The sequence below is a fragment of the Somniosus microcephalus genome, chromosome 2 (assembly GCF_052327205.1).
Source record: "Somniosus microcephalus isolate GS21.2 chromosome 2, FLI_Smic_1.0, whole genome shotgun sequence".
In the NCBI taxonomy this organism is placed as follows: Eukaryota; Metazoa; Chordata; class Chondrichthyes; order Squaliformes; family Somniosidae; genus Somniosus; species Somniosus microcephalus.
The window spans coordinates 84438138-84464177 of NC_140988.1; the positions used below are offsets into that span (position 1 = coordinate 84438138).

The 26040-nt window shown below is 47.8% G+C and overlaps 1 protein-coding gene across 4 annotated transcripts in view; it reads right to left on the reverse strand.

Annotated features, from left to right (window-relative positions):
• Nucleotides 1-26040, reverse strand: part of fstl5 (follistatin-like 5) — a 1173542-nt gene that overhangs the window by 330587 nt on the left and 816915 nt on the right. For 2 of the 4 annotated variants that reach the window (XM_086010874.1, XM_086010870.1), the window contains exons 7-8: nt 22662-22727; nt 12111-12277 (exon numbers count right to left, since the gene is read on the reverse strand). In XM_086010874.1, coding sequence (XP_085867000.1) covers nt 12111-12277; nt 22662-22727 — 233 coding nt within the window. The remainder of the gene's footprint in view (nt 1-12110; nt 12278-22661; nt 22728-26040) is intronic. The other 2 variants (XM_086010888.1, XM_086010881.1) reach the window with 1 other exon arrangement.

A 26040-nucleotide genomic window follows, 5' to 3' on the forward strand; every position in this document is an offset into this window, starting at 1 on the left:
GCCAGAAGATAAATGTTGAGGGCAGTACTGACCCAACACCACTGGCTGTGGTATCCTAATGGTCAAGAAAGTCTGTTTGCAGGTCTGTTTTCAACACCTCTGTAATTGTTTTCCTACAAAGGCAGTTCTCCTCTGACACGGTCAGGTTACTGGGTGTGGGCCTATAAAGATGAGTACTCAGGTTATGGTGGTTGCTGGCAGTGTAACTGGGGTGCAATTTCATCTCCCTGACATCCCTTCTTTGGTCTTAGAATCATACAGCACAGAAGGAGGCCATTCGGCACATGGTGCCTGTACTGGCTCTTTGAAAAAGCTGTCCAATTAGTCCTACTCACCTGCTCTTTCCCCATAGCCCTGCAAATTTCTGCTTTTCAAGTATATATCCAACTCCCTTTTGAAAGTTACTATTGAATCTACTTCCACCACCCTTTCAGGCAGTGCATTCCAGATCACAACAACTTGCTGTGTAAAAAAATCCTCCTCAGTCCCCCCTTTCCAATCATGTTAAATCTGTGTCCTCTTACCGACCCTCCTGCCAGTGGACAGTTTCTCCCTATCTACTCTATCAAAACCCCTCAAGATTTTGAACATCTATATTAAATCACCCCTTAACCTTCTCTGCTCTAAGGAGAACAATCCCAGCTTCTCTAGTGTCTCCACATGACTGAAGTCCCTCATCCCTGGTAATATTCTGGTAAATCTCCTCTGTACTCTCTCCAAGGCCTTGACATCCTTCCTAAAGTGTAGTGCCCAGAATTGGACACAATGCTCTAGCTGAGGCCTAACCAATGATTTATAAAGGTTTACCATAACTTCCTTGCTTTTGTACTCCATGGCCTCGATATTAACCCGTCTCTCATGATGGAGGTTGTGGGGTTAAATGCTTAAAAGAGCAAAACGCAATCCCAACCCAATGCACATGCACCTGCTGCCATTTTTATGGCTGTGGGTAGCGTAGCATGCGAGTGTTGGGAAACGTCATTAACATATGGAGAAGTGGGACACCTCATTAACACATTTAAAGCAGGCTTCCACAGTACAATTGGGAGCCTGATTTAAATGTAACTGCTGCCGGCCGGTATTCCCGAGGCTCGCAAACTCCGACAGTGAAATGGAGACAGGAGCTGCCGGCTGCAGCACGTTAGTGCTTTTTACAGCACTCCTTGAGGGTCAGAAGGAGCTGGAGTGCTCCCCCTGGCCCCTCAAGGAAGCCTTCGGTCTCCCCTCTGCTGATCACGGCCTCCCTCGCTAGCGCCAATAGCCCCCTCCCCCCAAGCCCCAATCTGATGCCTGCCCTGCGATCACCACCCCCCCAAGCCCCGATCTGATGCCTGCCCTGTGATCACCGACCCCCCCAAGCCCCGATCTGATGCCTGCCCTGTGATCACCGACCACCACAAGCCTCGATCTGATGCCTGCCCTGTGATCACCGACAACCACAAGCCCCGATCTGATGCCTGCCCTGTGATCACCGACCCCCCCAAGCCCCGATCTGATGCCTGCCCTGTGATCACCGACCCCCCCAAGCCCCGATCTGATGCCTGCCCTGTGATCACCACCCCCCCAAGCCCCGATCTGATGCCTGCCCTGTGATCACCGACCACCACAAGCCTCGATCTGATGCCTGCCCTGTGATCACCGACCCCCCCAAGCCCCGATCTGATGCCTGCCCTGTGATCACCGAAACCCCCAAGCCCCAATCTGATGCCTGCCCTGCGATCACCACCACAAGCCTCGATCTGATGCCTGCCCTGTGATCACCGACCACCACAAGCCTCGACCTGATGCCTGCCCTGCGATCACCGACCACCACAAGCCTCGACCTGATGCCTGCCCTGTGATCACCGACAACCACAAGCCCCGATCTGATGCCTGCCCTGTGATCACCACCACAAGCCCCGATCTGATGCCTGCCCTGCGATCACCGACCACCACAAGCCCCGATCTGATGCCTGCCCTGTGATCACCGACCCCCCCAAGCCCCAATCTGATGCCTGCCCTGCGATCACCACCACAAGCCCCGATCTGATGCCTGCCCTGCGATCACCGACCACCACAAGCCTCGATCTGATGCCTGCCCTGCGATCACCGACCACCACAAGCCTCGATCTGATGCCTGCCCTGCGATCACCGACAACCACAAGCCCCGATCTGATGCCTGCCCTGCGATCACCGACCACCACAAGCCCCGATCTGATGCCTGCCCTGTGATCACCGACCACCACAAGCCTCGATCTGATGCCTGCCCTGCGATCACCGACCACCACAAGCCTCGATCTGATGCCTGCCCTGCGATCACCGACAACCACAAGCCCCGATCTGATGCCTGCCCTGCGATCACCGACCACCACAAGCCCCAATCTGATGCCTGCCCTGTGATCACCGACCACCACAAGCCCCGATCTGATGCCTGCCCTGCGATCACCGACCACCACAAGCCCCGATCTGATGCCTGCCCTGTGATCACCGACCACCACAAGCCCCGATCTGATGCCTGCCCTGTGATCACCGACCACCACAAGCCTCGATCTGATGCCTGCCCTGTGATCACCGACCACCACAAGCCCCGATCTGATGCCTGCCCTGTGATCACCGACCACCACAAGCCCCGATCTGATGCCTGCCCTGTGATCACCGACCACCACAAGCCTCGATCTGATGCCTGCCCTGTGATCACCGACCACCACAAGCCCCGATCTGATGCCTGCCCTGTGATCACCGACCACCACAAGCCTCGATCTGATGCCTGCCCTGTGATCACCGACCACCACAAGCCCCGATCTGATGCCTGCCCTGTGATCACCGACCACCACAAGCCTCGATCTGATGCCTGCCCTGCGATCACCACCACAAGTCCTGATCTGATGCCTGCCCTGCGATCACCACCACAAGCCCCGATCTGATGCCTGCCCTGCGATCACCACCACAAGCCCCGATCTGATGCCTGCCCTGCAATCACCGACCACCACAAGCCCCGATCTGATGCCTGCCCTGTGATCACCACCACAAGCCCCGATCTGATGCCTGCCCTGCGATCACCGACCACCACAAGCCCCGATCTGATGCCTGCCCTGCGATCACCGACCACCACAAGCCCCGATCTGATGCCTGCCCTGCGATCACCACCACAAGCCCCGATCTGATGCCTGCCCTGTGATCACCGACCACCACAAGCCCCAATCTGATGCCTACCCTGTGATCACCGACCACCACAAGCCTCGATCTGATGCCTGCCCTGCGATCACCGACCACCACAAGCCCCGATCTGATGCCTGCCCTGCGATCACCACCACAAGCCCCAATCTGATGCCTGCCCTGTGATCACCGACCACCACAAGCCCCGATCTGATGCCTGCCCTGTGATCACCGACCACCACAAGCCCCGATCTGATGCCTGCCCTGTGATCACCGACCACCACAAGCCCCGATCTGATGCCTGCCCTGTGATCACCACCACAAGCCCCGATCTGATGCCTGCCCTGTGATCACCACCACAAGCCCCGATCTGATGCCTGCCCTGTGATCACCGACAACCACAAGCCCCGATCTGATGCCTGCCCTGCGATCACCACCACAAGCCTCGATCTGATGCCTGCCCTGCGATCACCGACCATCACAAGTCCTGATCTGATGCCTGCCTTGCAATCACCGACCACCCCTCACCCCCCCCCAACTCCCCCCCCCCCCGCCGACCACCAAGCCCTGATCTGCAGTCCGCAATCCCCTGCTGATCGCCGGGGACTGTCCTCAAGGGTCCCTGCTTGCAGCCTCATGCTGCTGGCTTTCCCGCCCGGCACCCAGCCAGCCTTTCAGTTTGGCCAGCTGGCAGATAGGAAAGCGAAGACAAAAATTGTAATGAGGTCCTGCTGTTAAATTCGACAGGACCGCCATGATCCTGGCGTTGCTGGGTTTCCCCTCCACTGTCCCGTAAATATCGAGGCCTGTGCCTCTATTTATAAAGCTCAGGATCCCATATGCTGGGAAATTGGAACCGGTTCTCGGACATTGGGAGTGTTTCTGGGACATTGGGACCGGTTCTGGGGGAGATGGGACCTGTACAGGCTGGACGGGTTGCACCTCAACAGATCTGGGACCAACATCCTCGCAGAGGGTTTTGCTGGTGCTGTTGGGGAGGGTTTAATCTAATTTGACAGGGGGATGGGCACCAGGATGTAGCATTAGAAAGGAGAAACAAGGTGCACAAAGGATTGGGAGAGACAGATAGCACTAGAGTAAGAAACAGTGAGGTATTAGGTGGGGTCAGACGAAGAGAGAATATAAGACAGTCTAAGATAGGTTTACAGTGCATGTGTGTAAACACACAAAGCGTGGTAAATAAGGTTGGTGAGCTGCAGGCGCGAATAGCCACATGGGAATATGATGTGGCAATAACGGAGACCTGGTTCAAAAATGGGCAGGATTGGGTACTAAATATTCCTGGATATAAGGTGTTCAGGAAAAATAGGGAAGGAAAGAAAGGAGGTGGTGTGGCAGTATTGAATAAGGAGAATATTACAGTGCTGGAGAGAGAGGATGTCCTGGAGGGGTCAAGGACAGAATCTATTCGGTTAGAGTTAAGAAACAATAGAGGTGTCATTACACTACTAGGTGTATTCTATAGGCCACCAACTAGTGGGAAGGATATAGAGGAGCAAATTTGCAGGGAAATTACAGAGAGGTGCAAGAACTATAGAGTAGTGATAATGAGGAACTTCAACTATCCTAATATAGACTGGGATAGTAATAGTGTAAAGGGCAGAGAGGGTAAGAATTTCTAAAGTGTGTTCAGGAGAACTTTCTTGATCAGCACATTTCCGGCCCAACGAGGAAGGAGGCTTTGCTGGATCTAGCTCTGGGGAATGAGGTGGGTCAAGTGGAGCAAGTGTCAGTAGGGGAACAGTTAGGGAACAGTGACCATAGTATCATAAGGTTTAGATTAGTTATGGAAAAGGGCAGGGAGCAATCTAGAGTAAAAATACTTAATTGGAGGAAGGCAAATTTCAGTGGGTTGAGAACGGATCTGGCCTGAGTAAACAACAACAGGAATCAAAGATTGGCAGGCAAAACTATAAAGGAGCAATGAGCTGCCTTTAAAGAGGAGATGGTTTGGGTACAGTCGAGGTACATTCCCACAAGTGGGAAAGGTAGGGCAACCAAAGCCAGAGCTCCCTGGATGACGAAAGAGATAGAAAGATGATGCAGAAAAAGGGGGCGTATGACAGATGTCAGGTTGGGAATACAAGTGAGATCCAGGCTGAATATAGAAAGTTCAGAGTGGAAGTGAAAAAGAAAATAAGAGGGGAAAAGAAAGAGTATGAGAATAGACTGGAAGCTAACATAAAAGGGAATCCAAAAGTCTTCTACAGGCATATAAATAGTAAACGGGTAGTAAGAGGACGGGTGGGGCCAATTAGGGACCAATAAGGAGACCTTTACATGGAGGTCGAGGGCATTGGGTGAGGTACTAAAAGGGTACTTTGCATCTGTCTTTACCAAGGAAGATGCAGCCAAATTCATAGTCAAAGAGGAGGTAGTTGAGATACTGGATGGGCTAAAAATTGATAAAGAGGTACTAGAAATGCTGGATGTGCTTAAAGTAGATAAGTCACCAGGACTGGATTGTATACATCCTAAGATGCTGAGGGAAGTAAAGGTGGTAATTGCGGAAGTACTGGCCATAATCTCCCAATCCTCCTTAGATACGGGCGTGGCGCCAGAGGATTGGAGAATTGTTCAAAAAAGGGTGTAAGGATAAACCCAGCAACTACAGGCCAGTCAGTTTAACTTCGGTGGTGGGGAAGCTTTTAGAAACAATAATCCAGGACAAAATGAACAATCACTTGGATAAATGTGAATGAATTAAGGAACGCCAGCACAGATTTGTTAAAGGCAAATCGTGTTTAACTAACTTGATTGAGTTTTTTGATGAGGTAACAGAGAGGGTTGATGTGGGCAATGCGGTTTATGTGGTGTACATGGACTTCCAAAAGGCATCTGATAAAAATGCCACATAATAGGCTTGCCAGCAAAGTTGAAGCCCATGGAATAAAAGGGACAGTGGCAGCATGGATACGAAATTGGCTAAGTGACATGAAACAATGAAACAGGGAGTAGTGGTGAACGGTTTTTTTTTGGACTGGAGGAAGATATTCAGTGGTGTTCCCCAGGGGTTGGTACTAGGAGCACTGCTTTTCTTGATATATATTAATGACGTAGACTTGGGTGTACAGGGCATAATTTCAAAATTTGCAGATGACACAAAACTTGGAAGTATAGTGAACAGTGAGGAGGATAGTGATAGATTTCAAAAGGACATAGACAGGCTGGTAAAATGGGCAGACATGGGGCAGATGATATTTCATGCAGAAAAGTGCGAAGTGATACATTTTGGTAGGAAGAATGAGGGTTGGCAATATAAACTAAAGGATACAATCTTAAAGGGGGTGCATGAACAGAGAGACCTGGGGGTATATGTGTACAAATCATTGAATGTGGCAGTGCAGGTTGAGAAAGTGGTTAAATAAGCATATGGGATTCTGGACTTTATAAATAGAGGCATAGGGCTAGATTTTCGGGGAGCCATCTGGCGGGGTTTCAGGCATGTTGGGGGGGGGGGGAAATTCCGACTTCGGGGGTCCCAAAACCATCCTGCCCAAAACCCCGCCCCACGTAAGTTTCAGGGGCGGCAGGTACCTGCCCCACACTGGGGCCCGCCGAAACCAGGTGGGAAGGGATTAGTGCCAATTAACTGCCTGTTAACAGGTAGTTAACAGGCAGTTTTTAGCCTAATCCCCATTTTGAGGGGTTTCGTGTTGGTTTGCCGACGGCTCCAAACCACGCCAGGTTAGAGCAGCGGGCTGTCGGGTTGAATGAGTTGGAGGGGTCGAGGTGTTGGTGTCCAGGTGAGTGATGGGTGCATGAGTGCAAAGGTAAGTGTGTTTGGTGTGTCTAAAGTGTGTGAAGAACTTTTACTTACCTTTACTTACCTTAACAGCCTTTCTTCCTGTAGCCGTCGGGAGCGCAGCACTCAGCCGGAACTGAAAGCTGAACAGCTGCGATCTGTCAAAAGTGACAGCCTTCAGCTTTTAGTGCTGCTGAGATTTCTAAATGAGTCTGCGCAGAAGGACTCATCTTAGAAATCAGACTGTCAGTGTCTGACAGCTTCAAACAGCTGTAAAATACTGATATTTCATCTGTCAGAAATCTTGACAGATGAAATTTCAGTCTGTGATGTAACCTGTTGCCGGGTGGCCCTTAATTGCCCTGCTGAGCCTGCTGGGCGGGCTCAACAAGGTCAATCAAGGGAAAATCGCGCGGATTGGCCAGACGCCGAAGTAGGCGGGTCAGAAACCCAAAAGGGGAAGTCCCGCCTTCTTCCCGACAGGTTCGACAAAATCGACCCCATAGTGTGCAAAAGCAAGGAAGTTATGATGAACATTTATAAAACACTGGTTCGGTCGCAACTGGAGTATTGTGTCAAATTCTGGGCACCGCACTTTAGGAAGGATATGAAGGCCTTAGAGAGGGTGCAGAAAACATTTACAAGAATGGTTCCAGGGATGAGGGACTTCAGTTACGTGGATAGACTAGAGAAGCTTCGGTTGTTTTCCTTAGAGCAGAGAAGGTTGAGAGGAGATTTGATAAAGGTGTTCAAAATCATGAGGGGTCTGAACAGAGTAGATAGAGAGAAATTGTTCCCATTGGCGGAAGGGTCGAGAACCAGAGGACACAGATGATTGGCAGAAGGTCCAAAGGTGACATGAGGAAAAACTTTTTTACGAAGCGAACGATCTGGAATGCACTGCCTGAAAGGGTGGTGGAGGCAGATTCAATCATGGCTTTCAAAAGGGAATTGGATAAGTACCTGAAGGAAAAAAATTTGCAGGACTACGGGTAAGGGTGGTGGAGTGGGACTAACTGAAGTGCTCTTGCAGAGGGCCGGCATGGGCTCAACGGGTCGAGTGGCCTCTTTCTGTACTGTAACCATTCTATGATTCTATGCTTTTTTAACAGGCTTATCAACTTTTGCTGCCACCTTCAAAGCTTTGTGTACGCACATCCCCAGGTCTCTCTGTTCCTGCATCTCCTTTAAAATTGCACCATTTCGTTTATATTGCCTCTCCTCATTCTTCCTTCCAAAATGTATCACTTCACATTTCTCTGCATTAAATTTAATCTGCCATGTGTCTGCCCATTTCATCAGTCTGTCTATGTCCTCTTGAAGTCTGCTACTCTCCTTCTCACTGTTTACTACATTTCCAAGTTTTGTGACATCTTCTTCACTATATTCTGTGAAATCTAGTACTAGGATGTCACTGAATAAACTTCCCATTAACTTTCAATTGCAGGATACAATCGTAAAGGAGGTGCATGAACAGAGAGACCTGGGGGTATATGTGCACAAATCGTTTGGAGCAGTCATCATTTGCTTAGTTTTTGAATATCTAATGAGGCTCTCACACATTTGAGATGGAACAACCAGGTCCATGATTTCTGATGGTACTTTATTGGAAGGACCACCCAGTGACTCATTAGGACACCAAATTCTGGGTCTTATTCACCCACTTCACACTAGCAGAACTATTTCTAAGAGCCATAATTTCATCCGTAACATTTTTTCGAGAGATCATTTACGACGTTATTTACAATCATAACTTCGTATATAACAAGAAGATGGAAAAGACATGCCAAATCCACGTTGTAGTTTTCATGGAAAAATTAGCAACTTATCTAACTTGAGGAGAAGATATTCTCTGTAATGAAATTGCAAACCCATTTATAAAGAACAAATTTACAATTTTGTTAAAGGCAAATCATGTTTAACTAACTTAATCGAGTTTTTTGATGAGGTGACAGAGAATGTTGACGAGCATAATGCGGTTGACGTGGTGTACATGGACTTCCAAAAGACATTTGATAAAGTGTCACATAATAGGCTTGCCAGCAATGTTGAAGCCCATGGAATAAAAGGGACAGTGGCAGCATGGATATGAAATTGGCTAAGTGACAGGAAAGAGAGTAGTGGTAAATGGTTGTTTTTTGGACTGGAGGAAGGTATACAGTGGTGTTCCCCAGGGGTCGGTACGAGAACCACTGCTTTTCTTGATATATATTGATGACTTGGACTTGGGTGTACAGGGCACTATTTCAAAATCTGCAGATGACACAAAACTTGGAAGTACAGTGAACAGTGAGGAGTATAGTGATAGACTTCAAGAAGACATAGACAGGCTGGTGAAATGAGTGGACACGTGGCAGATGAAATTTAATGCAGAAAAATGCGAAGTGATACATTTTGGTAGGAAAAATGAGGAGAGGCAATATAAACTAAAGGGTACAATCCTAAAGGGGTGCATGAATAGCGAGACCTGTCGGTATATGTGTACAAATCGTTGAAGGTGGCAGGGCAGGTTGAGAAAGCGGTTAAAAAAGCATACGGGATCCTGGGCTTCATAAATAGAGGCATAGCGTACAAAAACAAGGAAGTTATGATGAACCTTTATAAAACACTGGTTCAGCCTCAACTGGAGTATTGTTTCCAATAGGGTGCAGAAAAGATTTACGAGAATGATTCTAGGGATGAGGGACTTCCGTTATGTGGATAGACTAGAGAAGCTGGGGTCGTTTTCCTTAGAGCAAAGAAATTTGAAAGGAGATGATAGAGGTGTTTAAAATCAGGAGGGTTCGAGACAGAGTACATGTCAAAGATGTCTTATAAAAATATTAAGAGTAAGAGGATAACCAAAGAAAGGGTACGGCCTATTAGAGATCATGAGGGTAATCTGTGTGTGGAGATGGGAGACGTCAGTAGGGTTCTTAATGTATACTTGCGTTTGTTTTCACAAAGGAGAGGGGTGAAGCAGTCATTGCTATCGGGGGGAGGAGTATGAAATATTAGATGAAATAAACATAGTGAGAGAGGAAGTATTAAGGGGTTTAGCGCTTTAAAAGTGGATAAATCCCCACGCCCGGATGAAATGTATCCCAGGCTGTTAAGCGAAGCAAAAGTAGAAATAGCAGAGGCCCTGACCATCATTTTTCAATCCTCTCTGGCTTCAGGTGTGGTGCCGGAGGACTAGAGGACTGCTAATGTGGTACCCTTGTTTAAAAAGGGAGAAAAGGATAAACCGAGTAATTACAGGCCAGTCAGCCTAACTTCGGTGGTGGGAAAATTATTGGAAAGAATTCTGAAGGACAGGATAAATCTTCATTTAGAAAGACACGGATTCATCAAGGATAGTCAGCACAAATTTGTTAAGAGAAGGTTGTGTCTGACAAAATTGATTGAAATTTTTGAGGAGGTAACAAGGAGGGTAGCTGAGGGTAGTGCGTTTGATATAGTGTATATGGACTTTAGCAAGGCTTTTGATAAGGTTCCACATGGCAGACTGGTTACGAAGTTAAAAGCCCATGGGATCCAGGGCAAAGTATCAAGTTGGATTCAAAACTGGCTCGGAGACAGGAAGCAGAGAGTAATGGTTGATGGGTGTTTTTGTGACTGGAAGACTGTTTCCAGTGGGGTTCTGCAGGGCTCAGTATTAGGTCCCTTGCTTTTTGTGGTATATATCAATGATCTAGACTTGAATATAGGGGGTATGATTAAGAAGTTTGCAAATGATACTAAAATCGGCTGTGTGGTTGATACTGAAGAAGGAAGCTGTAGACTGCAGGAAGATATCAATAAATTGGTCAGGTGGGCAGAACAATGGCAAATGGAATTCAATCGGAGAAGTGTGAGGTAATGTACTTGGGGAAGGCTAACAAGAAAAGGGAATGGTAGGACACTGAGTAGTGTAGAGGAACAAAGGGACCTTGGAGTGCATGTCCACAGAGGGGAGCAGGCCAGGTAGATAAGATGGTTAAGAAGGTATACGGAATGCTTGCCTTTATTAGCTGTGGCATAGAATACAAGAGCAGGGGGGTTATTCTTCAACTGTATAAAACACTACTTAGGCCTCAGCTAGAGTACTGCATGCAGTTCTGGTCACCACATTACAGGAAAGATGTGATTGCACTAGAGAGGGTACAGAGGAAATTTACAAGGATGTTGCCGGGAGTAGAGAATCTTAGCTCTGAGGAAAGACTGGATAGGCTGGGTCTGTTTTCCTTGGAACAGAGGAGGCTGAGGGGAGACCTTATTGAGGTGTATAAAATTATGAGGGGCATAGATAAAGTGGATAGAAAGGACCTATTTCCCTTAGCAGAGGGGTCAAAAACCAGGGGGCACAGATTTAAAGTAATTGGTGGAAGGTTTAGAGGGGATTTGAGGGGAAATTTCTTCACCCAGAGGGTTGTGGGGATCTGGAACTCACTGCCTGAAAGGGTGGTAGAGGCAGGAACCCTAACCACATTTAAAAAGTACTTGGATGTGCACTTGGGATGCTCTAACCTGCAGGGCTGTGGACCAAGAGCTGAGAAGTGGGATTAGGGTGGATAGCTCTTTGTTGGCCAGCGTGGACACGATGTGCCGAAATGGCTTCCTTCCATGCTGTAATTTTCTATGATTCTATGATGTTCCCATTGGCGGAAGGGTCGAGAAGCAGAGGTGACAAATTCAAGGTCGTTGAAAAAAGAACCAAAGGCGACATGAGGAAAAACTTTTTTACACAGCGAGTGGTTAGGATCTGGAATGGACTGCCTGAAAGGGTGGTGTAGGCAGACTCAACTGTGGCTTTAAAAAGGGAATTGGATAAGTGCCTGAAGGTTAAAAAATTTGCAGGACTACGGGGAAAGGGTGGGGGAGTGGGACTAGCTGAAGTGCTCTTGCAGCGAACTGGCATGGGCTCAACGGGCCGAATGGCCCCCCTCTGTGCTTTAATCATTCTATGATTCTATGTTTCATATAAGTAGCAATTTTACAAAATTGCACTCCCAGCAGGGGGCCTCACTTGCTGGGAACCCACATCAACAAATCATCCAATAATGGGTGTAAAATTGTGGGGAGTGTGCCAGGAACCTGCATTTGTAAAATTGGCCTAATGGCACACAGAGGAGATCTTCTCCTTGGCTAGATAAATGTGACTGCAAAGAAGTTCAAAAATTGCAATGGAAGTTCCAAAATTGACAGACAAAGTAAAGAAACATTTATCTCAGGCAAATTTATTACTTACACTTATATCTTCCAGATCCAAGTTGTTGAGAATAATGTTGTTGCGTTTCCAAATAATTGGGGGCCTCAGGATTCCCTGAATTGAACATGTTAGGACTGCGCTCTGTCCCACTGTTGCCGTGGTGACACTCACTTTCTGTTCTTCTGCCAGGCTCAGCTGAACCACCTCTGGAAGAGTGATATTGTTTATGCGGTTAATTAACATTCTCTGTCCATACAATTAAAACTTTCTACTGTAATAACACATCAAAAAGACCTCTACAAAGGCTGCAGGAAACTTTCAAATACTTGAAGAAAAGGTTATTTTGGCATTTTCTTCATTTTGATAGACTAATTATCATTTGTGAAAGCATATTACTTTAGATATTGATTTACTTTGAGTTGTGAAGGAGTGTGGAAATTAATTGGAACATGTATTTCCAGCACAGTTCAATATTCAGAGTCACAGCAGACTCCAGATATATTCTGTCAGCAGTGTAAGCAGAGTAACTTGCCTATATTCCCATTCAACAGAATATATGGCTGAAATAATTTAATTATTTTAAGTAATATACTCTGTAAAAAAGTGATGTGGATTTTGTAATTAATTTGTGAAATTAGCAGGTTAATTAATTTAGTGGCGAGTTGATGGTAATGCTAATGTAAAAAATAATTTTAATATGCACATCTTATACTCACATGTACTAAGCAAAATATTTTGACAGAAGTTACAATGTATTCATTCCTCCCAAAGAAATATAATATTTTCAAATTTACTTTATCACATTTTTGATTTTAGACAGTTGTAGTAGAAAATGTCCTTACAGCAAATAGTCAAAAATGCATTTATTTAATACGCCTTAATACTCTGCATTAATTCTTAAAACCAAAAGATCAACAACCATCCTTTATTTTTATATACAGTAAAGAAGGAAGAATTGCATCTCAAATATCATAAAGCACTTCGCATAGAATTAATTACATTGCACAGTTACAATGCTATGGGTAAACAATGGAACCATTTTGCATACAGCAAGATCCCACAAACAGCAATGAGATGAATATCCAGTTAATCTTTTTATGGCCACATTGGCAGAGGATGGACTGTTACCCAGGAGGAATCCTGACTCTTTGAATAGAGCCATAACATTTTTAACACTCAGCTAAACCACCAGCACAAGGCTTCAGTTTAACGTCTCATCCAAAGGGCAGCACGTCCAACACTATAACACTTCTTCATCAGTGCTCTGAAGTGCCAACCTAGATTACATATTCAGGTTTTAATTTGGCACCTGAACCCATAATCTCCTGCCTCAGAGACAAGAATGCCACCAACTGAGCCAAGCTGACAGTACTGACTAAATCAGACTAAACTTTCACTATGCTTAGTTTATCAAATCATTAACCAAAAATATTGAAAATATTAAACGCAAAGACAAAAATAAGATTATCACAGACTGAATTGCCTGTTATTTATGAGACACGATGATTAATTTACTTGTAAAGATAAGCATCTGGAATTTCCATGGAGGCTTTCATGGAGAGATCGGCGGATTACCCAGAGAAATGGCTAAAAATGAACATTTCTGATGAGATCGGGGGAGCCCCGTGGAAATCTTGCCTCAATGCAGTTTTGGCCAAGCAGTCAGAATTCTGTTGCAGAGTTCGGCTGAGGTTAAGTGCCCAGGCTGCTGCAGTAAGAACTGATGTCAAATAATTAAAAGAAAGTAATTAGAAAATAATAAATGCTAGTCATTAATTTAATAGTAAGGAATCAATTTCTTGGGGTTTACACAGATCTTCTGCTTAAGTCATGCCGGACAATCAGGAGAGCCCCTGCAGAAGTTCAACCACCCACCTCTCTTCCTACTTGTTAACTACTTCATTAGAATACGCACAGGTTAAAAAAAACAATCACCTTCCTTTTTGAACAGAACCTTATATAAAAAGTTGCTCTTTCCTACATTAAATAACATCACACTATAAGATTCAGAGCATGCAGTAACATGCTGTGACTCAGAGCTGTTCCTACAAAGGTTTAGCTCCTGCTGCATTGGCGGGGAGAGGCGTCTTTTGCCCTTTTAAGGTCCCTGATCAACTCTTGGGCATCCGCACTGCAGCAGTGCCCAATATTCCTCCGTGGCACTGGTGGGTTACCTTAGCGGTGGGAATCTTGCCGGGAGTCTGCCATGCAGAGACAATGACCCCTCCCCCCCACACCACCGCCGACCCAGGAGCATGGATCAGGGTTGCAGTTGTGTCGGAGAAGCTGGTGGAAGTCATAAGAACATGAGAACATAAGAAGTAAAAGCTGGAGTAGGCCATTCGGCCCCTCGAGCCTGCTCCGCCATTCAACAAGATCATGGCTGATCATCGACCTCAACTCCACCTTTTGTGCTATCTCCATATCCCTGCCACAAAGAGGAAAATCCAGTCGATGTCATCTAAAACCACAGTGCAACTTCCAAAGGCAAAGCATGTTTGAGAATATTGGAACAAGTTAATATAGTCTGGTGTTGATTAGCTGCCTTCAAAGGTTGTGAAAACATCCTTAACCTGGTCCCAACATGTTTCTAGCCCAATTCAACTTGAATTATTAACTCGCTTGGAACATAATATAAAAACCAGACATCTAAACAAACATGAATAACTTCAAACTCAACCATTTCTAAGCAGGGCATACAGATGACAGTTTGGCTTATGTCTACTAAAATATTTATGCTATTTTAGTTACTGAGCAGAAAATGGATATTGGAAATGTCACTCAAACTAGCTAGGCATCAATCTCTGCAGCCAAATAAATATAATTAACATATGATTGGAACCATAATACTATAAATACACTTTGCTATTTTTACTAGTGAATTTCTACATTGGTGTTTGATATGAGGTGGCAGCTGGATGGTGAGCAGGGAGATTGTGATAACAGGACTTCTTTGAGTACAGTCATCCTGGAAGTAGGTAGGGAGTAACAGTGGATGGTACAGAGTGGTGTCAGGAATGGTACTGACTGGGGGGAATGGAAGCCTGACGGGAAGAGGGCATGCAAAGGTAAATCATGATAGTGAATGCTATTAAGGGTGGGAATATCAGAGGGTGAGATGGAGCATTGCAGCAAGGAAGATCGAGAAGAGCGTTGGTGTGATGACACAGCCTTGCTTGACCACGGTCCGTACGTGAATTGGGTCTGTGGTGGAACCGTTGGTCAGGATCACGGCTTGCATGTCATCATGAAGCAGGCAGAGGATGGTGACAAACTTTTGAGGGTAGCCGAATTTGAGGAGGACACTCCATAATCCTTCACAGTTGACAGTGTCGAAGGCCTTTGTGAGATCAAAAGCGGCCATGTACAGCAGTTGGTGCTGTTCCCTGCATTTCTCTTGTAATTGACGCGCGGTAAAGATCATGGCCATTGTGCCCGTTAGTGGGCGGAATCTGCATTGCGACTCTGGGAGGAGTTCTTCAGCCACTGGGAGAAGGCGATTGAGGAGGATTCTTGCGATGACTTTCCCTGTGGCAGACAGCAGGAAAACTCCTGTGTAATTAACGCAATCGGACTTGTCACCTTTCTTGAAGATGGTCACAATTACGGCATCTCTGAGATCCCCTGGCATGCTCTCCTCCTTCCAGATAAGAGAAATGAGTTCATGAATTCGCGCCAGTAGTGCTTTTCCACCATGCTGTTGTGCCTCGGCAGGGATTCCATCTGCTCCTGAGGCCTTTTTGTTCTTCAGTTGTCAGAAGGCCTTTTCAGCCTCATGCCGGGCTGGAGTTGTGCTGAGATGGTGGTGGGTAGCATGCTGCGGGATGGAGTTGATGAAACTCGTGTCGAAGACAGAGTCTTAGTTAAGGAGATCTTCGAAGTGCTCCTTCCAGTAAACACTGACTGCCTCTCTGTCCCTGATGAGTACCTCTCTGTTCTTGGCCCGCAGTGGGGTGGGGCCTTGGGTGCTTGGGCCGTAGATGATCTTGACTGCGCTAAAGAATCCACGCATGTCGTGGTTGTCACCCTGCTGAAGTGGAGCTAATTTACAGAACAAACGGGAAACTATTCAACTTCCGTCGCCTCCAGTCCAGATTCAAGGTCATCCCATCCTCTGTCGTTGAATTACAGTATGCAGACGACGCTTGCATCTGTGTTCACTCGGAGGTCGAACTCCAAACCATCGTCAACACCTTCACCGAAGCGTACGAGAGCGTGGGTCTTACACTAAAAATCCGTAAGGCAAAGGTCCTCTACCAACCTGCCCCCACCACACAGTACTGCCCCCTGATTTTCAAAATCCACGACAACGCCTTGGACAACGTGGACACTTTCCATACCCCAGCAGCCTACTGTCAACAAGGGCAGACGTTGATGACGAAGTCCAACACCGCCTTCAGTGTGCCAATGCAGCCTTCGGTCGCCTGAGGAAGAGTGTGTTTGAAGACCAGGACCTCAAACCCAGCACTCAGCTCATGGTCTACAGAGCAGCAGTGATACCCGCCCTGCTGTATGCCTCAGAGACATGAACCATGTACAGCAGGCACCTCAAAGCACTGGAGAGGTACCACCAACGCTGCCTCTGCAAGATCCTGCAAATCTATTGGAAGGATAGGCGCACCAACGCCAGTGCTCTCGCTCAGGCCAACATCCCCAGTATTGAAGCTTTGACCACGCTCGATCAGCTCCGATGGACGGGTCACATCATCCGCATGCCCAATACGAGACTCCCAAAACAAGCGCTCTACTCGGATTTCCGACACGGCAAGAGAGTCCCAGGTGGGCAGAGGAAACACTTCAAGGACACCCTCAAAGCCTCCTTGAAAAAGAAAAAGTGCAACATCCCCACTGACACCTGGGAATCCCTGGCCCAAGACTGCACAAAGTGGAGGAGAATCATCTGGGAAGGCACCGAACACCTTGGCCTCGATTTTCATTGGGCCGTGAGGCGGGCTTTTAGGCGTGTGGGGGGTTAAAATCGCAAAACATAGGGGTCGCGACCGCCCCCCCCCCCCCGCCTGGTTCCCGCCTCCACGCCATTTTAACCTAGGTATGTCTGATTGACCCAAATCAGTCCCGCCTGCAACAGGCTGGACTGGTCTTTAGGGCCCTTAAACAGCACTGATTGGCCTTTATAATCCCATTTTAACAGGCCCTTGCCTGTTTAACCCTTTTCCCATGTAAAACGCGCCTGGTGGGGATGACGCCTGTGAAACCTGGCGTGAACACTATTGGCTTGTTGTCTATCAGCTGCAGGTCCAACATTAAAGAGGATATTTGATCAGTCATCATTTGCAAGTGGCAGGACTTTGTTGTCTCAGGTCTGGGGGAACTTTTACCAGGCCTGGCTACACCTGTGGAAGGTTGTAGCCTCACACACTTCTCCAGTGTGACCTCCTGTGAGACCCCTCTCACCACCCTCACTCAGTGCTTCCTCAACGGAGTCATACACCAGAAGCATGGGAGCCATTTATTTCCTTCCCATCTGGGCATTAGATGAGGAAGAAGACCAGCTGCGGCATCAGCAGAACCAGCACCAACAGCAGCACCAACAGCAGCAGCACCAGCAGGAGCGCCAGCAGGAGCGCCAAGCTGCTGCTCACCCACCTGAAGCTGCACAGGCCAGAAGGGGCCAGCGCTTGGAAGTCGCTTGAGAGCACCTTGCTGCACATCAGGGGGCCATGGGGACACATATCTGCACTGGCAGTCCTACTCAGAAGGACTTCCATGAAGGTCTGGTTTCTCTGTTCAATAGATGCCCATCGCTCCTCAAGAGATGTCATTCTATTCTGAACACTCACCATGTTTTCCATACCCTGGCGACTTAGCTCCTCCATGGAGGCTGCCATCCTTTCCATGGTGATGCGGTCAGGAGCCAATGACTCCACAAAGGCTCTGCTCATGTTCGCTATGGACTCCTCCATTCGCTCCACACTCACATCGACCCTGGAGACAAAACCTGCCAGAGACTCCTGCATCTGTTCCTGGAGTTCCAGCACCGCTGATCTTCTGGATGGACCCAGAGGCAGAGGGTCAACATGCAGCTGAGCCGAGCTGGCAGAGTCCTGCGCCCTCCGACCAGAACTCTCCACTGCTGTCCCTGTCTCCACAATCTGCTGATGCTCACTTGTGAGCTGTGATACACCAGGTGACAACACTAGTCTATGTCCCAAAGGTCCCACCGAGGTGTAAGTGTCTGCGCTGGTGCTGGGTGCGCTGAATTCTGCTGACACTGCGCCCTCAGAGGTTGCAGCTTCCTCTGAGGAGTCTGGAGGCTCAGGCTCTTCCTCCTGGCTAGTGGGGACGGGTGCTTGTGATGGTCCTGTGGGGGAGTAAAGGAAAGAGTCAGAGATGTGATGCCAATGTTACATGCACATTGCATATTGCAGATGATCATAAGTGCATCTGTTAGAGCTTCAGAATCATTATCAGCGACTCATGCAATGTCAATGAGAGAGATGGAAAACTATTCTGTCACCAGCTTGCTGTGATGCACCCCTCTGTCCATCCCCCACTTGCGCATCTTCCTCCACTCCTCCGATCTCCAAGACCGCCTCCTCCCAGGGGGCGAGCTGGGCTACTGAGGGTGGCCCTCCTCCTGTCCTCGCTCTTTCTCGCTTATTGTGAGCTCTCTTTTCCTGTAATGAGTGAGACAAGTGGAGGTTGAGTGAGACTGAAGGAGTGAGTGTAGAGATTCCATAGCATCGATACTTAGAAGGAGACAAAGATGGAGTGAGGTGGCAAGACCAAGGACCCTCCCTGTGTGTTGTCAGTTGTTTTCATAGCATCACAGTGATAGGGAGTGTGAGGGCTGCACAGTCGAATAGTTAGGTGAATGTGACCATAGAGAGAGAGGGAATGGGTAAGGGTGCATGGATGTCAGTGTCAAGTGGGATGTGGAGGAAGAGATTGCTAAAGCTGAGTGCTGGTGAGGAAAGGCAATGGGGATCAGGTTGAGGGTGATGGGAAATTCATACTCACTTTTCCAGTGCGCAGAAGGTCATGAAATCTCTTCCTGCACTGAATCCAGGGTCTGCGGGTTACTGATAATGAGTTGACCTCCTCTGCCACCTGGATCCACACAGCCTTGGTCTGCTGGGGAGGCTTCTTCCTCCCTGAAGAAGGGAAGAGCACCTCTTTATGAGCTCTTGCTCCCTCAACTAAAGCCTGCAAGGCAACGTCATCAAACCTGGGAGTAGTCCTAAGTCTTTCACTGGCCATTCTGCCTCCAGGTCCCTGTAGCATGAAAGGCCAAAAGGTTGGCAGTCTGCAGAAGAAGCAAGGCTTGTTGCAGACCTTAAATGCAGCAGCAATGATGACGTCATCGGAGGCGACCTTCAGACTGGAAAAACTCATTTGCCATGGGTTCCCACACGCTGGAAATCAATTGGCCAATTAAGTTAAAATCGCATCAATCTCCCACACCGATTTAGATTCGGGTGGATAACACAAAATGCGGATTACACGACTCCGGCCCGCCCCTGAATTAAAATCCAGCCCTGTAGGTCCCGCATTGGACTCATCAGTTACCTGAGAACTCATTTTTAATGTGGAAGCAAGTCATCCTCGGTTCTGAGGGACTGCCTAAGAAGAGGGGCAGAAGGGAACTTCAACTTAAATGTTCGATTTAACAATTTCAGTGTGTAGTTTATTATGTTAATATATAAATTGTAATAAAACATATTCATTAGAGAAGATAATAATCTACCCATTTGCATTTAATTGCAGCCAGAATGTGGAGAACACTAATTATGCCTGTATCACACACACAAATATTTTTGATGCAATGATTTGATCATTTTTATAGTTGACCCAAACAGAGGCACTGATCAAAAAGAGTAGAAACAATGAACTAAGTAGAAAAACCAGGTGTGAGCCTACACTGAACCATTCTGAAAACTCCTGCTCCAGAGTCGTGTCTTATTCCTGGGTGTGAACGTGGCAAACCGAGCCTCCACCTGTCAAGAGCAACAGCAGGGAGGCTCAGCCGATTTTAATGGCCGGACCTCATTAGCAGGCCGCTTCTCCGACATCCTGACCAAAAGGGCTGGGAAGTTGGCGGGAAGTGGCTGCCCAGCCGTTAAAATTAGGGGGACAGATAGCATCCTTTGTAAGCAGGATCGAGAGTCCCACATTGGACGTTGCCTACTGGTGCCAGGGTGAGGGACTTCTCGAACCAACTTGAAAGGATATTGGAGAGGGAGGAGGAGGATCCAGTCATCCATGTTGGGAGCAACAACAACACAAAGGCCTAGAAATTGAGTGGGCTTAGCGCCCATTTTGCGGCGCTAGAGGGCATTGCGCTGGACTTACAGACAGTTTTGAAATTGACTAGGGCCCAACATCGGCGTTACACCGGTAGCGCTGCGCCGGCACCGATGACGTCATCGGTGTGCGCAGCATCCCGGTTGCCGTGGTGACGGGCCCCAGCGCCGAAATTCAGTTGCGGCCGCCTCGCCCGTGGCAGCCGCAGCTAAGACTCTGGCAACAGAGTCTTACACGACTTTGCGCCGGCGCATAAAGGTGGAGCGGTGGCCGGCCACTTTCCCGCCGGCCGCCTGCCCGCACCTCCCTCCCCGGACTCCCCCACCCCCCCCCCCGCGGAACAGATGCTTCTCGGCTGCGAGCCTGGCACTTCCCCGAGGTGCCGGGCTCATTATTGTGGCGATTTAACCGGCCAGCGGGCGGGTGCAGGCAGCTCCTCCTTAACTGAAGGAGGAGGCCTGCACTTCCCGAGCCTGCCGCACCGCATCGGGCGCCGCAGCGCCGGAATAGCGCCGCAATGCGGCGCGTAGTGCCAGTTTTCAGGCGCAAACAGCCTTCAGTAGCGCCGGCAGCCATTTGGGCGCGGCGCTACTGAATTTTTGGCACGCACAGCGCGACTTAGCACCGGCGCTAAATTTCCGGCGTTAAGCCCCGGCGCAGCGCAAACTCAATTTCTAGGCCAAAGAGTAGGCAAGACATCCGGTTCAGAGTGTACCAGGAGCTAGGAGCTAAATTAAAGGTAGGCCCCGATTTTAACTCCAGGTGGATTCCCTGCTCAGACCTGAGTTAAGTTACAGTTGATTCTCAATGATGTGATCGGGCCGCAACATGTATGTGTAAAGAAGGACCCTGTTGGCTCTGGGTGCATATCCTTGCTGCCCGCGCAGGAGAGCAGGTTAAAATTGCAGATGTTGTGATCATGGCGGCTTTCGGACAGGTAAGAGCCAGGGAGATTTTAACTGCCCACCCGGTTTCTGCTGAGCGAGTAGGGTTAAAATCGTCTCCTAATCTGTGGATTATTACGTGAGCCACATGCAAATTGGCGTAGGGATAAGCAGATTAGGGAGTTAAACACGTGGCTGAAGCAGTGGTTTGGGAAAGAGGAGTTCCATTTCATGGGACACTGGCACCAGTACTGGGATAGGAACGAGCTGTACTGTTGGGATGGGCTCCACCTGAACCGGGCTGGGACCAGGGTCTAACGGAAAGGATGAATAGGGCGGTCACAAGGACATTAAGCTAGTAAATGGGGTGAGGGCTCAGGTGGAAAAGGTAGTATAAATAATAATTCTAAAACAAACAAAAGGGAAGACAGTAGAGTAATAGTCAGAAATTTTGCTTTAGGCACTACGGGCTAAAAATTGAGTAGCGCCGCTACTTTTAGCGCCCCAGAAAAATTAGCACACACACGATGGAAATTGAGCGGTAGCACCCCAAGAGGGAAGTGGGGCGCTACTGGAAGCGCCCCGCCTCCCTCTTGGGCGCTGCGAGGGAATATCGCGGTGCTACGTGCCGCAGCACCACATCACACCACGGTATTGCAGGCCTTCCTCCCCTTCTTAAAGGGGAGGGGCCTTGCGCAGCTGGGCGGCCGGGGATCGTGAGTGCCAGCAAAAGACCCCGGCACTGAAGAGAAGTGCCGGGCTCATGGAGCGCAGCTGGCACTCCGCGGGGGGGGGGCGGGGCGGTAAATGAGGCCGGGGACGGGAACGGAGGCAGGTGCTGGCAGGCGGCCAGCAACAAAAATGGCCACCCCGCACCTCGCCTCCCCGGCCACAGGTAGGCCCCCCTGACCCCATCGGACATAGTGTCTGGCGGGAAGTCAGGGGGCGCTCCCGAAGATCGCGGCCAGGGTGCTGCGCACAGCAATGACATCATTGCCGGTGGCGCAGCGCCGCAGGGCGCTACCTGTTACCACCGCCACTAACCTCCCGCTGAATTTTGCGGGAGGCATTGGCAGCACCACGCCCAGGCGTTAGTTGCTTTGTGCCCCGTTAGCGCCCTCTTACGGCGCTAAAAGAAGGCACAAAGCAACCAAATTTTTCCCCCTACACGTAAAGGGGAAACTAAAAGATGTAAAATCATTAAATCAGGAGAGAAATAAGAAATGTGTGAGAAAAACAACATTAGAGCAGAAGGACAGGTTAGGGTGTGTGGAGAAATAAGGGATCTGTGTTGGGGCCTCAACTATTTATCATATGTATTAACAACTTAAATGAGGTGATAGAGAGCCATATATCCAAGTTGGCCGATGAAACAAAAATAGGCGGCATTGTAAGCAGTGTAGAGGGAAGCATAAAATTTCTAAAAGTATTAATAGATTACCTGAGTGGGTAAAACTGTGGCAAATGGATTTCAATACAGGCAAGCGTGAGATCATCCACTTTGGACCTAAAAAGGATAGATCAAAGTACTTTCTAAATTGTGAAAAGCTAGAAACAGTGGAGATCCAAAGGCCTAGAAGTTGGGGAACGCTGGAAACCTGCTGGTAACATTGGCGGCCAAGGATAATGGCCGCTAGCCATAGAAAGATAGAAGATAGGAGCAGGAGTAGGCCATTCAGTCCCTCGAGCCTGCTCAGTACCCAGTCCCTGCTTTCTCCCCCTTGATCCCTTTAGCCTTAAGAAATATATCCAACTCCTTCTTGAATATATTTAATGAATTGGCCTCTACCGCCATCTGTGGTAGAGAATTCCACAGGTTCACCACTCTCTGGGTGAAGAAATTCCTCCCCATTTCTGTCCTAAATGGCTTATCCTTAGACTGTGACCCCTGGTTCTGGACTCCCCGACCATCAGAAACATCCTTCCTGCATCTAATCTGTCCAGTCACAATCACAGAATCACAGAATCTACAGTGCAGATAGAGGCCATTTCGGCCCATCGAGCCTGCACCGACACATATCCCACCCTATCCCCGTAACCCCACATATTTAATCCCCTAACACTAAGGGTCAATTTATCATAGCCAAATCAACCTAACCTGCACATCTTTGGACTGTGGGAGGAAACCGGAGCACCCGGAGGAAACCCACGCAGACACAGGGAGAATGTGCAAACTCCACACAGACAGTCGCCCGAGGCCAGATTTGAACTCGGGTCCCTGGCGCTGTGAGGCAACAGTGCTAACCACTAACCACTATGTCAGAATTTTATAAGTTTCAATGAGATCTTCTCTCATTCTTCTAAACTCCAGCGAGTATAAGCCCAACCGACCCAATCTCTCCTCATACGTCATTCCTGCCATCCCAGGTATCAGCCTGATGAATCTTCGCTGAACTCCTTCCATGGCAAGAACATCCTTCCTCAGATAAGCTGACCAAAACTGCACACAATACCCAAGATGTGGTCTCACCAAAGCCCTGTACAACTGCAGCAAGATATCCTTGATCCTGTACTCAAACCCTCTCGCTACGAAGGCCAACATACCATTTGCCTTCCTAACCGCCTGCTGCACCTGCATGCTTACCTTCAGCAATTGTTGCACAAGGACACCCAGGTCTCGTTGCACTTCCCCTTCTCCCAATCTATTGCCATTCAGATAATAATCTGCCTACCTGTTTTTGCCACCAAAGTGGATAACCTCACATTTATCCACGTTATATTGCATCTGCTATGCTTCTGCCCAATCAACTAACCTGTCCAAATCATCCTGGAGTTTCTCAGCATCCTCCTCACAGCACACATGCCCACCCAGCTTTGTGTCGTCTGCAAACTTGGAGATATTACATCTAGTTCCCTTGTCTAGATCATTAATATATATTGTGAATAGCTGGGGTCCAAGGACCAATCCCTGCGGTACCCCACTAGTCAATGCTTGCCACTCGGAAAAAGACCCGTTTATTCCAACTCTTTGCTTTCTGTCTGCCAACCAGTTCTTTATCCAAGTCAATACCTTGCCCCCAATCCCATGTGCCTTAACTTTACACGCTAATCTCTTATGCGGGACCTTATCGAAAGCCTTCTGAAAGTCCAAATACACCACATCCACTGGTTCTCCCTTATCTATTTTACCAGTTTCATCCTCAAAAACTTCCATTAGATTAGTCAAGCATGATTTACCTTTTGTAAATCCATGTTGACTTTGTCCGATCCTGTCACTGTTTTCCAAGTGCTCTGCTATTACATCTTTTATAATGGACTCTACCATTTTCCCCACTACCGATGTCAGGCTTACCGGTCTGTAATTCCCCGTTTTCTCCCTACCACCATTTTTGAACAGTGGGGTAACATTAGCTACCCTCCAATCCATGGGTACTGTTCCAGATTCCATCGAATGTTGGAAGATGATCAGCAATGTATCCATTATTTCTAGGGCCACTTCCTTATGTACCCTAGGATGTAGATTATCAGGCCCTGGGGATTTATCGGCCTTCAATCCCGTCAATTTCCCTAACACCATTTCCCTACAAATCCTGATTTCTTTCAGTTCCTCCCTTGCATCAGGCCCTATGTTCTCCGACATCTCTGGGAGGTTATTTGTGTCCTCCTTTTTGAAGACAGAACGAAAATATGTATTTAATTGGTCTGCCATTTCTTTGTTCCCCATTATAAATTCCCCTGATTCTGACTGCAAGGGACCTACGCTTGACTTCACCAATCTTCTTCTCTTCACATATCTATAAAAGCTTTTACAGTCAGTTTTTATGTTCCCTGCAAGCTTACTCTCATATTCTATTTTCGCCTTCTTAATTAATGCCTTTGTCCTTTGTTGAATCCTAAACTGCTCCCAATCCTCAGGTTTACTGCTTTTTCTGGCCAATTTATATGTCCTCTCCTTGGATCTTATGCTATCCCTAATTTCCCTTGTTAGCCATGGTTGAGTCACCTTTTTTGTTTTATTTTTATGCCAAACTGGGATGAACAAATTCTGTTGTTCATCCATGCAGTCTTTGAATGTTTGCCATTGCCTATCCACCATCAACCCTTTGAGTGACATTCCCCAATCAATCCTACCCAACTCACGCCTCAGACCATCATAGTTTCCTTTATTTAAATTCAGGACCCTAGTCTCTGAGTCAACTACTTCATTCTCCATCTTAATGAAGAATTCAATCATATTATGATCGCTCCGACCCAAGGGGCCTCACACAACAAGATTGCTAATTAATCCTTTCTCATTACATAATGCCTAGTCTAAGATGGCCTGATCTCTGGTTGGTTCCTCGACATATTGGTCCAGGAAACCATCCCGTAAACACTCCAGGAATTCCTCCTCCACAGTATTGTTACTAATCTGGTTAGCCCCATCTATATGTAGATTAAAGTCACCCATGATGACTGCTGTGCCCTTATTGCACGCTTCTCTAATTTCCCTTTTAATGCCATCCCCAACCTCCGCATTACTGTTTGGAGGTCTATATACCACTCCCACTAACGTTTCTGCCCCTTGGTATTTCTCAGTTCTACCCATACAGATTCCACATCATCAGAACTATTATCCTTCCTTACAATTGTGTTAATCCCTTCTTTAACCAGCAATGCTACCCCACCTCCCTTTCCTTTTTGCCTATCTTTCCTGAATATTGAATACCCCTGGATGTTGAGTTCCCAGCCTTGGCCATCCTGGAGCCATGTTTCCATAATCCCAATCAAATTATATTTGTTTACCTCTATTTGCGCAGCTAATTCATCCACCTTATTATGAATGCTCCTCGCATTAAGACACAAAGCCTTCAGGCTTGTTCTTTTAACGCTCTTAGACC